This window comes from Platalea leucorodia, assembly GCF_965183815.1.
Source record: "Platalea leucorodia genome assembly, chromosome: 6".
Lineage (NCBI taxonomy): Eukaryota > Metazoa > Chordata > Aves > Pelecaniformes > Threskiornithidae > Platalea > Platalea leucorodia.
In genome coordinates, this window is record NC_138828.1 from 60,810,953 (window position 1) to 60,826,992 (window position 16,040).

The window sequence follows — 16,040 nt, forward strand, 5'->3', positions numbered from 1 at the left end:
GTACAAAAGTGCACTGGCTTTACTGATAGAAATTTATACCATGTACCATGGCATGTATGTTGAAAGATTCTACTGCCTGAAAGAACACCAAGTGCTCCGAGACTTTAAGAAAAAATATGCAGTTCCAGAAATGAAAAAGACAACAGCTTATGATTATTACGATTTCATTTTAGTAATTTACACTATCCTGTGCGACATGATTTGCATAATCTTCTCACTCTGTAAAAGATGAATACACTGGATGTGTTACCTGCAAGACCTCAACTCAAGCTTTCTGCTCTAGAGTTTCTCTTTCAAACCCAACTGATGTCTGCTTGGCCAAGAGCAGTCTTGATGAAGTTGTTGAATTAACAAGCATTTGAAGCTTGTGTGGATTAGATATTATCTGCTGCAGAATTACAGTCCTATTCTTTTGGGGCAGACATGGAAGAAAATAACAAAGATGAATTCCATTCATGTTAGATATCATGTCTATCATACAATTGGTGCATACGATCTTCAAACCACATGAAATGTATCACTTGGAAAAACAAATGAACAATGAGTTCAGCTGTTACAGTTTGGACACTTACAGGTCTATTCCACAGATTTTGGCTACTAAAACTTTTTCAGTAACATTAAGTAATCAAAAGTCAGCAACTGACCAGCAACTAAAAGGCAAATGGTTTACAGAGGCACAAATCAAATATTATCAGTGATAACTGTGATGCAGAATCAGTACAGTCAGTCTCTTCTTTTCCCTTTCCTGTTGCTGACCGGTTATCTTTTATACTCTCAGATGCACTTCATACATTGTTTTACCTCTATCAGAACTAATTTTTATTTGGAAGTAGAAGTCAAGAATCACAATGAAGATAAGCACTTGGGTTTTTTCTGCTTACACCTCAGGAGGCTGGAAGGACAAAATTCAGGAGGCAATAGGTAGCATTTGTTAATGGAAAAGAACTACATAAATAAAAAAATTAGCTCCTACAAAAACACCCAAAATATCAACAACAATAAACCGTTCACCTCAACCCTAGTGTAAAAATTTTTGGAAAAGCTCTCTATGCATATAATATCTACTTAGTACTTTCCAAAGTTACCACTTAAATCATTTTATTTGTATCTTTTCAACTCAAAATACTATACTGAAATACTGTAAGCTTTAAGGATATCTCAAATTACAAATGCAAAGTGTGAAAAGCAACTTGAGCTGTTGCCTCCTATCCAGGACACTGGTATATTTGATTTTGCACATTTGTAGCCATATGGAATCTTACCATTGATCTTTCAGAATATCCAAACAAATGGCTCCAGTGACTGAGCTAATATTAGGATGCCATATTTTGGTGATAAACCGCACCTAAAAGACAATTTTTAGAAACAAAAATGGTTATTAAATGCAGTATATTAGTAAACATTTTAAATGCACTATTTCTAATAATAAAGAAATACTAATTTAGGAAGTATCAAGCTAAAAAACAGAACTAAGACACGCGATACCACGTATTTCGGGAAGCTTCAAGTTTGCAAGGCTATTTGTTAGACAGAGCCTTGCTTTACTCTAAAACACACTACTGCCCATTCGAGGACACCAAATTCATCCCTAACTGCTTTCCCATACACTGTCATGTGTGCGCATCCCTGCATCACACAAAGCCATTTAGAAATACCCTCCAGCAGTAGAGTGTTTCGACATAAGCAGATGGTCAAATACAGACAAAACTTCCAACATTGTAAATGCTAGAAACTTCCAATACTGTAAATGCTAGAAAGTCCACTTTTAATAAAGTGAAACAAGTCCCTGAACTCTTGACATAGGCATCGGATCTCACTGTTCAGCTAAAGTGCTGGTAGCTATAGAAGTATGATAAAAGTTTCCTTGGTGGATGCTATTACTTCTACAACCATCCATTCTCATTACCCATACGCACAAAGCTCTTCAACAAACCAAAACCTAACTAGAAGATTACAATTATTTTTCTTTGCTGTTGAAAGGATCTAGTCCCAGCATTCATTCATTGATCACGTCCATATTTTTACACTAAAATAAAGTGTATTCATGCCTACAAAGCATGAATAAAATCAGTTTGGTTTTTGTTTTGTTTGGGTTTTTTTTTTTTTTTAAAAGACACTGAGAAAGTTAAAAGCAGCGTTTTCTTTTAGAAGTCTCAAAACCCAAAGCTGTCCTCCAAAAGGAATATATACAAGCCTTTAGCAATTTCACCTTTATTTTCTTCAAAATCCTTATTTCAGGTTGCACTTTAACTGCCTTCTAGTGACTTTGACCTGTCTCTGTTTCTCATTTCTACCTCCTCACCCCAAACTCCTGACAAACATTTTACGTATAGCACAGATCTTTCAACTTTTGTCCCTGATTTGCAAGCAAATCAGTGCAGAGAACATGTTATTTGTCAGGCACTACAGCAAAAGACTGTACATGCAGGGCTATAATAAAATCAGTGCAATCATGGTGTATAAATAGGCAAGACCATAACAGTTCCACTTTCCAAGACAGAAAATAAGAGATCATGTCAGCTGGGCCACTTATTAACTACCTCAACTCTCTAAATCACTCTGAAAATGTAAAAAGCCATGTAAATACTAGGCAATTTCTCACAGTGAATGATGGCTAACAATGGCTGTCAAAGCACATACTGAACAAGATAAAGAAATCTTTCAGATGAAAGGCAGGGCCAGACACAAGCAAAAAGGCCTCCAGTTCAAGACTACAGACTCCAGAATAAGCAGTACTATGCTACAGTGCACTGAGCTTCTAACAGCTGTCTATAAGCTTTGGAAATGGAAACCACCAAGCCCTAAAGCAGCAATTAAACCATGGTCCATGGACCCATCTTTCAGTGTCTATGACCTGTTTCAGCTTGCCTTATTTTAGCTCCCGCCACAACACAAGCAGATGAAAGAACTGAAACCAACAGACATTTCATTAAGACTTTCTGTGTCTTTCACTCCAGCCTCAAGGAAGTCATTCAAAGGACAAGAGCCAAGGAGCTATGAGCTACTGGCACCTCTCCCTTCCTCCTCTTCCCCAGTTCCTTCCCAGTATTACATACCAGGATGAAAATAATCAGGATCTAGGACACGCTCTTAGTTCAAAGACGTCTTTCAGACAAACAGAAAACCAATCAAGAAGCTGAGTAAGACAACTCAGGAGTCTGCTGATTCATCAGAAGCCACTGAAGAAGGGACTAAATCAGGGCACAGGAATATACAGTTGCAGCTGCATATAGCTGGGGAGAACACTACTCAGATTGATCCGCTTAGGAGGGAAGTGGAATCACAAATTTAAAGTGCTAGAAAGATACAGTAAAGTTGAAAGGGCAATAAGTTGTATGTACGAGTGACTTTACCACAGCCATTTCTCTTTCTCATCCATGTGCACGTTTTATGCATTCCTTCAACAGACTTGCAGTAAGACCATTATATTTCTCTATTGGTTCTTCAAGTCACACAACTGTACACCTCACTATTTAATTATTACTAGAAACTTGGTAGGTTAGACCCAAGACTCTACTGAATATAATTTATGGAGCCCAAGAAATTAAAAGAATGAATAATTACCTATTACAGCATTTATTCAATGATACTGAGGGGGAGGGAAGATAGCTGTACTCTCTACATCAAATAAAACTATCTGAAAACTGTATTTATCTTGCCAAAAAAGAAGTTACACGAGGGTCAATAGTAAGGCACAAGCACCTCCCCAGAACTTGCCAGTTTGTACTTTAAGGAATAATCAGGAGTGTACTCCTGATTGGATACAGCTATGCATCCTGCATTATTTCTACCTAAAGATGAGAGCTCCAATGCCTGTGTAGAGGAGAATAAAAAAAAAAAAAAAAAAAAAAAAAAAGGAAGATGGGTACTACAAAGAGACTACACACACAAGCAAATAAATAAGAATACGCAAAAACAACTTGTTAGCAAAATTATTTTATCTAAAAAACGCGTTTACAGTACCTTAGGAGGATTAAATGGATATGTTTCTGGAATTTTTATCTCTAGTTGATACCTTCCACCTGCAAAAGACAAGTTAGAAATTAAAACAAAAGAATATTACTCAAGCTTTGTCTTTCATGCCAATAAAGCTTACGTTTCTAAATGGACAGGTTTTCAAGTCATTCAAATTTACTCAGAAGTATTAGCTAGAGGACACTTCTAAATTTCATATATTTTATAAATAAATGCATATAAAGCCAACCTAATAAAGTCATATTTGTTTATGCAAACCAGAATCTGTCTGTCTTAGGTATATTTAATGTGTACATTCTCCTATAGTTTGTTTCCAACGCTGTAATTTCCATGCTCTATTTCAGTAAAATATACCAAAATATGAATCAAATATCCCCCAAACAGATGAAACAATAGACCACAGGTACATTCAGGCTGAACATGGGATATTACATCATTTTTACTCCTTTCTGATACCTCATGCCAATAAATTTTCTTCAAATTACACAACTGAAATTAACTATATTTCATTTTAAACTTTCTGGAACTGAAGAACGTTCAACTGAATAATTTAAAAAAAGCTTCCACACTTTGGTAAAAAAAAAAAAAAAATATAAGGGACACTCCAATGTTACTTCTACGACGTTCTACATTACTGTCTGAAGTAGTTACTTCTATTCCACTTCCGCAAACACTTTGACACATTAGTACTATTACTATAGTTTGCAGGATTACAGCATGCAATAAAGGATAGTATGAGCTTGGTGGACAGAATCACCTCCTACTGCCCTTTTCTAAACACTTCTCATTTTTCTCTCCCTGTTACAGTATCATTACCAATGTCTATTTCAATTATAGTTTTGTTAATGTTCAAGTTTACTATCGATACTCATGTCTTCTGGAGTAATCTCAAACTATCTCTGCCTGCCCACTGAAGATCATTTGCCAGGCAGCAGTTCAATGACAAAAAGAACAGTGTAACAAAACATATACACCAGTTTAGACATTTAGTTTTTATAGAAACTGAAAGCATTTCTCCTCACTTGCAACTTTTTTCCTCATCCTACAGCTGTCCTTTCACAAAGAAACCTTTTCCCTCCCTCAATATACTTTGTTACAATTATAAATTTCCTTAAATTAAAGTTGAAGTATCTGCAATCTATTTCCTTTGGGATTTTAAGAGTGATTTACAGTGTTGCAAATCACTCTATACAAAGCCAGCTCTCAAGTAGTCTCAATATAGGCAGCAAAATTCACATGCAGGGGAAAAAAAACCTCAAAGGAATACTCTGAACAGTTATAGTCTATGACACCTTTTTATCTGTGCCAAAATGCATGTTAGCAGCTACTAACACCTCTCACTTTTAAAATGTAATTTAGTCTAATACACTACACCTGAAACTGGTTACTAGTTTGGTATTTTACACTACTTTCTACAGCTGGTTTTTCTCACTTAATACTACAGTAACTTGAGAAGATTTAACAGAAAACAGAAGAAAGGCCAATAAATCAAAAATTTATAATAGTTAATATTTAAGTTGATTGCTTGTCTGCTTACAGGACAGCACAGGCAAAATATTATTGAAGACACATACATCAACAACAGACCTTAAGTACGGTTGCTTTTCCTTTTGTCTGAGTTGAAGCATAATTCAGCATCAATTTTTCTTAAGAAACAGAACTGTTCCTGGACGGCAAAAATTCATCAGTCCCTGTATGATTTTACTGCCCCACCATTTTGTAAGGTAATATAAAGCCTGTCCTCAGGTACTGCCATTTCTTCTGCTTACTATTAAAACTTGCCTTTAAAAGACTATTGTAGGCTTCTGCATAACAGGCTGTTTAGCAGCCCATTTTTTCCACCTGGAATGTACAAGTCCAAAAGGCTTTAAAACTGCAGGGACTAATGAGTTGGTAATATTATTTATACAGTATTGCTGTCGTGCACTGAAGTTTACATTTAAAAATATAGACTTGAAGACTTAAACTGAACTAATCTGGATATTAATTTCCTTAATACTACATTTAAAATGCAACTGAATAACATACTAACTTCTGCATGCCAATATTTCTGCGGAATTTTTTACAAAGGAGTATGCATATGTATGGCTTTTTCATAGCTATTTAATACTTAAGATTGAATTAAACAGTAATGGCAGAATATTCCTTCTGTATTCCTACCAGAGCATATGTCTCATAATAGAGTTAGAGCAAGTTTTAACTATTTTCCTTGAAGAAATACCCTATTATAAATTTTGCAGTTACTGTGGCTCACATGCAAGCTTGGCTTGAAATTAGTACCATGGTTACACAGGGTTTAAAAAAAAACTCAACAAAAAAACCAACCAACCTATCTACTGAAAAACTCTTGAATCAAGTAAGACCCAGCAGCTATTAATCTAGACTTTCAAAGGTCCTCTCTCCAAACATACATGTTTTAACGTGGGATGCAAACATATTTCAACTGAAGTTGTGTCTTGCAATATTCTGATAATTGATCAATAGGAGTTGACACTACTGACAGAAAAATAAAAGCTGTAAAATTTGTCAACAATAGATGGCATTCTTCCTCTCAGTCATAAACCAATGTCCCAACATCACCTATGTAAGAATTCTGCAGCAGCAGTTTGTTTTCAGATACCTCACCAACTGCGATCAACAATAAATATTACTGTTCTTTCACTTCACAATGGTCCTGGCATTCCTTCCTGTATCACAGAATTGTCTGACCTGAACTACTGCATTAATTAGCTTTTCTTAATAAAGCACTTCTTGCCGTGTCAATGTTCAGACTATAGATGACAGCAGATCAGTCAGTAATTATGCAGCACGCATTGCTGCGTTAATCATAAAAAGTAAACTATTATAGACACTGGCAAACCCTTCATAATTACATAAGGGAATAAACGCATAAAACCATGTTACAGAGATATTAAGGTTTCAAAGTAAATTACTCAAGCATCAGGAAATGCCAGAAATTGGGCTGCTGGTAACTTTCATTTTGCTCCTTGGTGCATATGCCTTCTAGATTAAAGTAAGCATACGAACACATTGCTGTTCCACGAGATCCCTGCCATAATCAGAATACTAATAGTTTTAGCCCCCTAAAAGGGACATTTACTTTATCCTCATCATTGAATGTACTCATATATATGTAGGTATGCATGCATGCATTTCACATCAACAAATTCCACACTAAACACGTATTGCTGATTTTCATTAGCAGGATATGCTGAATATGTGAATACACAGTGCTCAGCTTTTGAAATTTTGGTCTAGCTGAATTATCCGTCATCACACAGAACCCAGTTCTGCAGACAGGCATTCCAATCTTTTTTTACCCTCTTCATGAACTGCTATACAGTTTTTAACTTTTGTGACACATGAATACATCTTTCATTTCAAATAACTCTCAATACAGTCTCCAAAAAGGGTCCATTTTATAAGCCAAGGTAATGCTGACCTGGAGGGGAAAAAAATGGCAAGCCGTGACAAACCAACTCACCCAAGGGGGATTAATTCTGTTTGAACGGAAAAAAAAACAAACATGAAAAAAACCCAAACCAACACCCTCCCCCCACCATTCAGATGTTTCCTAGTATCCAATTACTTAATATTGCAACATCTTAACATCTGTATATAAGACTTGGTTTTACAGGACCAGCTTTATTTGCAAAAGAACTATTACACTGAACAGAATGATCCGCTTCCAAAGAGGTCACCAGCATGACTATGCATTTTAGGTCCACAGCACAGTTCTTTTAAATTGAAGGTACATGTTATAACCAGAAGAGGTTATGTTCTTTCCAGACGTTATCTTCTGTCAACTAAACACTAGTGGCTGGTAAGATGAGGAGAGACACACACACGGGGGAAGGCAGGGGGGAAATGGCCATTATTTGCTAGACAGCAGAGGAACTCTGGGACGCAAGTTCTGGAGGGGGGCATCCTTATCATTACAGATGCTTCTACTCTTATAGTCTCTCCCTTCCAGGCTCATTTCCTTTCTCCTCAGCGTCTGACACCTCCTACCCCTGCTGCCCAGTGTTCTCCAATGTCAACCTCTGTTCGGCTGTTTCCTCGTCCTTGATCTGCCCTGGGCACCAGCGGGGTCGAGGGGGGTGGGCACTGGGGAGACTCTCCCTGCTCTCGAGTCCCATGCTGCTGCACCAGCAGCTCCCAGCCCAGAGGAGCAATCACAAGAGTGTCTGTCCTCCTTAGCGAAGATGCAACAACCAGATTTTCATCAGTAGCCTCTAACGCTTTCGAGTGCATATACGCCTGTACCTAACACAACAATTTTCAGATATTCTCCCCACTTGATGAGAATTTATTTTTCAAAATAATAACAAACAGCATGTGTCTGGTCTCTGGATGATACTCGAGTCCCACTCTTAGCTCCAAGGCATGGAGCAACTAGAGCAGCTGAAAACTTGGAAAACTGTTTTAATTTCCAACAAAACCATTTATTTGCCTGTAACATTCATCGAGACTTTTTTTTTTTACTAGAAGTTCAAATTCAAATCAAAGTAGATACCCGGCATGGAAAATTTGAATAAAACACCATTTAAAAGTAACCAAAAATGTTAAAAAAAAAAAAAAAAATCCTCATTTATCATCGAGGAACATTAACAGAATGTGTGTCTGCCAGCTCCATGTATATTACACACCAACAGAAAGTTTACAAGTACCAGCACTATTGAGTAATTTGGTATCTCTGATGAAGTATGCTATATTAGCTTCTGTTAAAGCTTCTATATGTAATAAGTTACCTTGCTTTTTCCACACCGAAGAGATGCACAATTACTTTACCAGCTTTAATAAACCAGAAAGTCAGTAAGGTGTAATTTTTGTAGAGAGCTATAGACATGAAGTTCTTCTATAGAGTCCCCCATTCCAGTATAAATTAAGCCTTGGGACCCATGGATGCCTGAAATTAATCCCAAATTTAACTTGCAACGGCATCTCTCCTTGAGATAGAAAAATGCAACTTGTTTTTTAATGACCACCACATTAGATCACAGAAATACACATACAGTTAAATTAGATTCTGAAGCTGAATTTCCTGATGCTTCACGGCTAAAGAGCTTAAACTGTCAAGGTGGTAAACAAACAACTAAAAGTCAGAATTATACCAATTGCACTGCACAGCTCATACCTGTAAATGAACCTTTGATATGGGATAGTCTATCCTACTGTAGAACAGATCTGTCTTCAGGCACCACAGAAGTTGAACTGAAATATTTTTCAAGCTTAAATTTGTATTTAAAAAAAATGAGACTATTTTAAAACACATAGCTTGACATTTTTATGCTGTAAATTAATTTTACAAAAAAAGCATCTCAAGACACATGATTTGAAGTGTACAATGATTGCATACACAAAAACATTACTTGCCTTCATATGGTGTGTCCGGAGGTCCTGCTATTTCTCCTCTTAATTCTGTAAAATTCTCATCTACAAGATCTACTTTAATTTGATTTTTGCTCGTCTTAAAAATAAACAGAGAAACAAAGAATCATAAGTAAGCATTTGACATAGAGATTTCCCCCAAAATATTGTATTTTAAATTTTTAGAATAATAGTTTTTTTAAAAAAATATATATAAATAAAAATTTTAAAGTATAGTAACCTAAAGCAAATAGCTATCTTCCAGTTGGAATTTTACTTCATTAAAAACAGACTATTTGTGAAGCATTAGAAGTTAATAATATTATTTATACTATCACTAAATAAGCAAAGCAACCCAGCAATATAATATCTAAAGTTGTATTTTTAAGTTGATTACATTCTAAAAAGACCGTGGTCTTTCAAATCAGCTATTAATTTACATATCTTAAACTATAAAATTAATTTGACAGAGTCACACATTGGTTTTTTTCTTGTTTAGAGCAATTTAATTAATAATAGCCATGATTGTCACTTTCACTGGAATACAGAAAGACTTCCCCAAATGGAGTGCTCACTATTTTTAAACAATACGATGATTTAAACAGAATACTGTAGTCTTGCTTAAGATCATGTTTATCTTTAATATTTAGGCATAAAGGTACAATTTATTTATACACTTGAATTTCATTGTCACCTCCTCAACATTTTTCACACCCCATATCAACTTGCCTACAAAATAAAAACACTGTATTTTGATACTGGAAAAAACATATGTTTTCCAGAAACTCATTCTCAGAAGTGTTTAGCCAGAGATACTCATTCCATTGAGTTTGCTTTCCAAGTCCAGAGAGCAGTGTTAGTGAACTTCATACAAATCTTTCAGCCAGTAACTTTTTTGGGGGGAATCAAAGCAGAATCTCCTTTTAGAAAGATATACTATGAAGTTTTTAGAGGTACTTAATTACAGGTTTGTCCATTCTGCCACTTCTGTATACCATGCACACTGACTGCAATACAGATTTCCCAAATCCCATGTTATTTGTTTCAAGAACTCGTATCATCTTCCCAGATCCTTTAAAATTGTTCCAACTAGTTCTATGCCAAAAAGCCCCGTGCAGCTGCACTTCTCCCTCAGAGTAAACCTGGCTGCTGACAGCTATGAGAGAAGAGTTAAATCAGATAAAGCTGATGGTTGCCATCAACTGGTTCTTGGATCTATCAATGATGTGAACCGTTCAGGATGCAGAAGTCAGTGAACAACAGCTGGGAGATTACCTCTATTTCCTTCCTGTAAACGTTCTATAGATTCAGTCCGTCCATCCATCCCCCCCCCCCCCCCCCCCCCCCCCCCGCAACAAAGAGGGTGCTCTTCTGACCAGAGGTGCTCACAGATATAAAGAAAAATCAAAGTTGAAGTAAAAGTTTCACCATGGAAAAGACCCTTAAAGTTTCACTAAATTATTCCAATGGTGATTTGGGAGCTTTTTACATCTATAATTACACACATTTGTCTTTAAAACTTGGGTAAAAATCCTTCAGCCCATACAAATGAGGCAGCACCTGCAACTGCATAACTGAGGCCAAGTACTGCACTTCAAAAAAACCAAAGATTGAACCACGCTACAAATTAAGAACACACCATGCACCTCCAAAATCAAAAGCCAGTTAAATACTAAATGTAATAGTTCTGTTTTACTGATTTATATCTATAAACTAGCTTTTTTTTTTTAAGCTCAGCATCAGATCTTGTGTTGTCTTTCACCACCTTAGCTAAGACATCACAGAAAGGCAGTTATTAATAGAACCGATAAAATTATGTTTTTAAATATATTTTAGATTTCTTTCTTGTTCCTGTTCATACAAGTTGCCTAACCAGAGAGCAACTGAAACAGTTTTCTTTCAAAGCTTTGTTTCCATAATACTGAGCAGCAGAAGGACAGACTGTCCCAGCAAGACAGCCCTCCCCAACAGCCAGGCACTGTAAGAAACTCCCTCTCTGCATCCAAACTCAATCATAGGCAACACATCCTCCCGCAAGCTTTCCAACCCCCCTTGTAAGGTTTTTGCTCTCACTATTCCAACTGGCAGCTCATTCCACAACCTCACAATTGCTAAAAGCTTTCTAAACTACAATTTAGGTAACGTTATAATCTATTTACGCCCACCTGTGACAGCATTGTTTCCCAGCTTCAAGAAGTTTCTTTGTATCTCTAGTATTTATTCCCCTCGCAAAATACATGGCATTTATACTGATTTCCCTTTTCAGCCTTAATTTTGCTCTAAACAAGCTGTAATTTTAATCTCGCCATACTGATTTTTTAAAAATTTCTGCACTCTACATCCTATGATCACCTAACTAGCCCTACATAAAGAAATTTAGATGAAGTCTCGGAATCAGTGCCACGAACGCTCTGTTGCACTCACTGAAAATACATCACGACCAGCATAACCTAAGATCAAATTTGTCTTCTTCCATGGCAGCATGACACAAGGCTGCGATCAAGTAAGAAGGTCCCAGCAAGGCTTCCTATGGAAGTTTTTGTCCTCCAAGAAAGCACAGTGCAGTCACTGAAGAGGTGCTGCCTCCGTGCATTACCTCTTAGTTCACAAAGCAGCACATTGGTTTAAATAACCAACACAGTTAACAAGTCACCAGAACTACCTGCTCAGGTAATGCAGTCATTCTAAGGTCTATTCAGGTTCTCCTGCTCTCCCTCCATCAACTTCACCTGGTAGGCTCCAAGCTGACAGCAGGAGCTCTTGTTCTTTGCAAGTAAACCCGTAACTCTCCATCTTGAGGACTGAAGCAATAGCAAAAGGGATGAATTTCAATTAGACAATCTATGGTTAACCCATGCTGCAGCTTGCTTAATTTTCTACTTTTCTTCAGTGCCCTGCACACTGTTGTAGCAGCCTGGATAATCACCTTCATATTCAATTAGTACCACACTAGGTGTTTTTCACAATAAAATCCTTCCTGACTCCATAAATCTGGTAAAAAACAAACAAACAAACCAAAACCCTATTGCTAAGCTCAGTTTCTTTCAAGAGTCGGGGATCCTGGCTCCCCCATTTGAGATGACTGCTTTTATTACTACAGCTGTAGCCATCTCCATACCCTTATTTCCTTTGTACAGAACCTTGAGGAAAAATGGCAGGCTACATTACACTGTTTCAGTGTAAGGATTAATTTAATTTCGGGTTCATGCTTAAATTCTACCATGCCCTCCATGTAACAAATGCATTTTTTATTTAGATAGCTAAAGAACCTTTTTCATGCTATTCGGATAGACTTTTCAAGGTGCAACTCAGCTTGACCTTGCCAATTCTTGCTTTTTCCTTCATCCCTGGAGCAATAACTAACATGTAACTGTACTGAAGTGATTATTCACCCAATTAAATCTGGAGTGTTTTCCTACAATATTTCCCCTTAATGAGGATCACATAGGATAAAATTACTTAATTTTAGCAGCTCTAACAGAATAAATCCCTGGCCTCCACCGTAATCGTCTGAGCTGTCTCTAAAATGTCACCAACAGCAGAGTTCTCCAAAAGCATGCCTCTGACACCAATGATCTTAGCACAGAATTTATTTCCATAACCTCAAAGAAGTTAAATTCTGTAGCAATACAATTCCCACTAGCTTTTCTCACCAATATGAGAAAACTCCACTGGCACCAAAATCCTTTTCTAGGAATCTACAAGTCCAACACTACACCTGCAGAACTTCCCATCATCACACCTGAAAATTATTTTGATCAAGACTGACAAAAAAAAAAAGAGTGTTAATGCAACATATTACACAATGCATGATGCCATTCCCTCATCTCTCTTTCTTCATATTCTAGTTGGATTACATATAGCCTTTTTTCCCTTTTTAAACGCATCCCCTGCTTCACACTAGGGCTCTAGTCAAAAGATTTGTCACCTTTTAGACCATCCCAACTGCTGAAACTCTTTATGCATTGCTATAGTCTTGTTTACCCAATTTTATTCTGCCCTGTGGAGATTAAAGTAAAAGCGTGAGGCAGAAAAGTTGGGCAAGATTCATATAAGGCACTTTCATCCATTACAAAAGCCTTATCTCTAAAGAGAAACCCAAAGGAATCAATCCTGCATGAAGAGTCATTCTGTGAGCATCTCCCAAAGATTCAATCACATTTATCACAGTAGCTACTGATCGATTATATTTTGACTTGTCTTTGCCTGACTCCTCTTTTAAAAAAAAATAATCCAGAATTACGCTGTCTAGTTTTATATCTGAATATCTTCCTTGTACAGAACACACAACCCACTCCAGCAGAAACTTTGAAGAGTAAGTTCTGCCACTGTGAAGACTTTATCACACACGTCTTTTCCACTTCTAAAATCCTTTTAGAGACCAGCTCTGGATGTAAAACTGTAATATTACTCTCAGCAGACAACAAGCTCTTCTGTACTTTTTATTCACCATAGTCTACAGGCCTTAACAAGGAGTCCGTCATTAGAGGGACCTGCCTTCTTTCTGCAGTTAATCCACCCTTCCTCCGGAGCCTTCCATGCCACCTCCTTCTCTCTTCTCCAATCTGCCTTTAAAAAACTCTTTTATTCATGTGTTATTCATGGCCTATTATGTTTTTAACCACTCCAGTACCTCCACTCTTAAAAATCAAAGTTTGCTTTTTATCTTCTGTGATGGAAAAGAGAGAGCCAAGACAAAACTATAACATATCAACATCACAGGAGCATGTTAAGACAAGGTGATAAAAACTGCACTGCTCTTCTAAACATTTCTTTCCCACATATAAAATACTATTTACTACATAAAAAAGAAAATTATATATTCCAAGTTCGATCTTGATAAGTCTACTTCCTGAAGACTGAAGGTAGATGAAATGACTTTTTTGGGGGTTTTTTTTTGTTTGTTTGTTTGTTTTTATAAGATGTAGGAACTACAAGTGCATCGGAATTTTCTATGCTTTCCAAAAAGCCTCCAAATTCTACAGTCATTTTCGTAAGTAGGCTATCAGAAAAAAGTTAACCTCAAGTAACCAGCATAAAAATGCCTGTTATCAGAGCTGGCAATGTATGGATAGACACTGGTAGATTTAACCAAAAATGCAGGAATAAGATGTTTTTAAATATTTCATTTTTTTTAATTACATGGCCAGCAGTTTTTGACATCTGTGTTGAACCCTCTCGAGTAGAAGGGGAAAAAAAAAAACCAAAAACAAAAAAACACCAAACCAAACCCCAACCCCCCCCTAAAATATCTCACACTTTTGTATCAGCCATGGCTACAAAATATATTATAAACTTAATAACAGATGACGATGGCATACAAGAAAGAAGTGAAGTTATTCTAGAACCAACCAGCTCTACTTACTCCCCCCATGACATTATCTTAACATTACACCTTTGATCCTTGCATAATAAAATTACTGTAAAGAAAGGTAACAGGCTAAATTCTCCACTACGCATGCATTAGCATACATACTATGTTTTAAACTGTTGTGGTCAGAACAAAAAAGGAAAAGAAATTATGTTTACTAGCAATATTAATAGCTTCAATTCAGCATGTCACTTTCTTAAAAATAATGAGGTAGTGTCAAAATGAATTATTACTGGTATGTTCTAAGTGTATCTGTCTCACCTTACATATTCAGATACCACATGCAAAATTCATATCAAATATCTTTGGGTATAAATGCTGAGATGGTAAACAAGGATTTATAAAAACAAAAACAAACACACACAAACAAAAAAGAACCCTACTTTAAACAGAATTAGATTTGGAATTTAAAATCCAATCATTACTTCTGAATAACTCTGTGCATAAAACAAACAAACAAAACAAAACACAAAACCAAACCACAAAATCCCGCTATTCCATACAGCAATTCACTATCTGCAGTCTGTGATTTTATAGGTCCCATAGCATGATCTTCCTCCATCTTAAGGGGAACATACTGTATACTGGATAAAGTACTAATATTTTAATCTACTTTGTTTTTACAGAAAATAACTCATAGAAAACTCTAGAAACATAAGTATACAAAAAGCCCCCCAAAACCAACAGAAAAACCCTAAGCTGAAAAGGCACATATGTAAATTATAAATTAGGTGTACAGATAAACAAGTCTAGTTGCAATAAAAGGTGCTAAAGTATTAAAACTCTGTAACCATTTAGTGCTTTAAAGACTAGCAACTTACACGTTAAGAATAAGTTTTAAGAAGTGACAAAAATGTTAAGAATGTACATGCCAAGATTTCAGCAAAGATTAAGGAATAAATTTGAAAAATTTCCCCAGAATTTTCTCAACCAAGGACAAAGTCCACTAGCTTGTGAGGGAGGGCATGCATGTAAAACAAAATGTTTTCTATCACTAATTATTTCCCAATCGCACCATCAAAAAATTACTTTTTTATTTATCTTTCAGACACAATTTTTAAATTGATTCCTCTATGAGGTAAACTGGCAATAAACACTTCTTAACCTACCTAAAATCTAATCAAAATTTAGTTACTTCTTTAATAGAGCTACAATTTACCAATGTAAAGTAGGTACTTTTGAACATCCAAACATTTTATACTGATGCTATAAGGATCATTATTTAATAAGCCAAATGAAGTAAGAAATAATTCACCCTAATCTGAAGCCACGCTAGCAAAATTAATCTATGGTACTATAACGTTACCAGTGTCTCATAAAATTC

The 16,040-nt window shown here is 36.2% G+C and overlaps 1 protein-coding gene across 3 annotated transcripts in view; it reads right to left on the reverse strand.

Annotated features, from left to right (window-relative positions):
- UBE2K (ubiquitin conjugating enzyme E2 K) overlaps nt 1-16,040 on the reverse strand; it is a 48,702-nt gene that overhangs the window by 18,097 nt on the left and 14,565 nt on the right. The window contains exons 2-4 of one of the 3 annotated variants that reach the window (XM_082316002.1): nt 9,352-9,445; nt 3,964-4,022; nt 1,263-1,345 (exon numbers count right to left, since the gene is read on the reverse strand). The exons of 1 other annotated variant lie outside the window; for it this stretch is intronic. In XM_082316002.1, coding sequence (XP_082172128.1) covers nt 1,263-1,345; nt 3,964-4,022; nt 9,352-9,445 — 236 coding nt within the window. The remainder of the gene's footprint in view (nt 1-1,262; nt 1,346-3,963; nt 4,023-9,351; nt 9,446-16,040) is intronic. One more of the 3 variants, XM_082316001.1, reaches the window with a different exon arrangement.